Below are 1,401 nucleotides of genomic sequence, written 5' to 3' on the forward strand. Positions count from 1 at the left end.
CCCAGAGCCCAGCGGCCTCCGTGTACAGCTGGGGCTGCCCAGGGCCACACGGTATGGCAGTGATGGGGTCCCAGGGTCTGGCCAGTTCTCCGTGGGTCGCCCTCTCCCAGACAGGCAGCCGAACTTTGCAGAGCCTCAGGGGGGAGTGTCCTTGGCCAGGGAGGAGTTGGCGGTCGCACAGGACTCCTCCGGGGGCCCCAGGCTGGGCAGGGTGTGCCTCCGGGCACAGCAGAGCCAGCTGCGCAGCTCCGAGGACACGCTGCTGCTGAAGGAGGCGTAGATCCAGGGGTTGGTGCAGCTGTTGAGGCTGGCCAGCAGCATGAGCAGCACGAAGGGGGGCCCTGTGGGGTGGAGGCCAGGCTGGGCTCAGGGTGTCCGTGGGGCTCATCGTACGGGCGCGCAAGCGGGTGGATGGGGAGACAGGCGTGCAGCTGGGCCCAGTGGCCCCCCGTGGCCCCAGCCACGGCCACACCCACCTTCCCGAGGCGCCTGCGGGTCCCAGGCTGCCCACAGCTGCACGAGGAAGAAGGGCGCCCAGCACAGAACGTAGACGATCACGATCACCAGCGTCATCCTCACGGTCTTGGCCACGGCTGCGGACACGCGCGCTCCCTCGCTGGGGCTGCCCGTCTGGCGTCCCCCGCGGCGCCGCCCAGCCCTCTCCGACGGCCCTGGCACCAGACTGGCGTGAATCTCCCGGAAGATGAGCACCTGGCAGGCGGCGATGCCCAGGGCGGGTGCCACGAACACCATCAAGGCAATCCAGGTGACGTAGGCACGAAGACCCCAGGGCTCCGCAAAGCGGGCCCAGCAGTCGAGGGCCCCCGTGCCATCTTCCACGTCGCGCTGGGCGAAGATGAAGAGCTGGGGCAGGCTGAGGAGGAGAGAGAAGGCCCAGGCCACCAGCACTGGCCGGTTCCAGCGAGCCCCACCTCCGTGGCGGTATGCCAGCATGGGGCGGCAGATGGCACGGTGGCGGTCCAGCGTCATGGCCAAGATCATGTAGGAGGAGGCATACATGCCCACCATCTGCAGGTACTTCACGGCCCGACACAGGGCATCGGGCCCACGGAAGCGGTCAGTGGCATCCCAGGCCAGCTGGGGCAGCACTTGGAACAGAGCCACGGCCAGGTCGGCCAGGCACAAGTGGCAGATGAAGACATGCATGGGTGCCCAGCGGCCCCTCCGGCCCCGCCGCGCCAGGGCTCCCAGGACCAGGGCGTTGCTCAGGGCCACAGCCACAAAGACCGTGGAGAGCAGGGCCAGCTCTGCCCGGGCTAGCAGCGGGTCCCGGGTGTCTGGTGGCTTCTGGCTACTGTTGCTGGGTGGGCTGGGTGAGGAGAGGGGCCCAGGCACGGCTGGGCAGGGGCAGGGGAGAGGGCAAGTTAGGAGGGGCCATGC

General features: G+C 69.2%; 1 protein-coding gene across 1 annotated transcript in view; it reads right to left on the bottom strand.

Annotated features, from left to right (window-relative positions):
- Positions 1–135: 135 nt before the first annotated feature.
- AVPR2 (arginine vasopressin receptor 2) overlaps positions 136–1,401 on the bottom strand; it is a 1,505-nt gene continuing 239 nt past the window's right edge. The window contains exons 2-3 of the mRNA XM_008071553.1: positions 477–1,358; positions 136–341 (exon numbers count right to left, since the gene is read on the bottom strand). Of these exons, the coding sequence (XP_008069744.1) occupies positions 136–341; positions 477–1,358 (1,088 nt within the window). The remainder of the gene's footprint in view (positions 342–476; positions 1,359–1,401) is intronic.

This window comes from Carlito syrichta, unplaced genomic scaffold (genome assembly GCF_000164805.1).
Source record: "Carlito syrichta isolate Samal-C Ts95f unplaced genomic scaffold, Tarsius_syrichta-2.0.1 Scaffold314365, whole genome shotgun sequence".
Classification (NCBI taxonomy): Eukaryota; Metazoa; Chordata; class Mammalia; order Primates; family Tarsiidae; genus Carlito; species Carlito syrichta.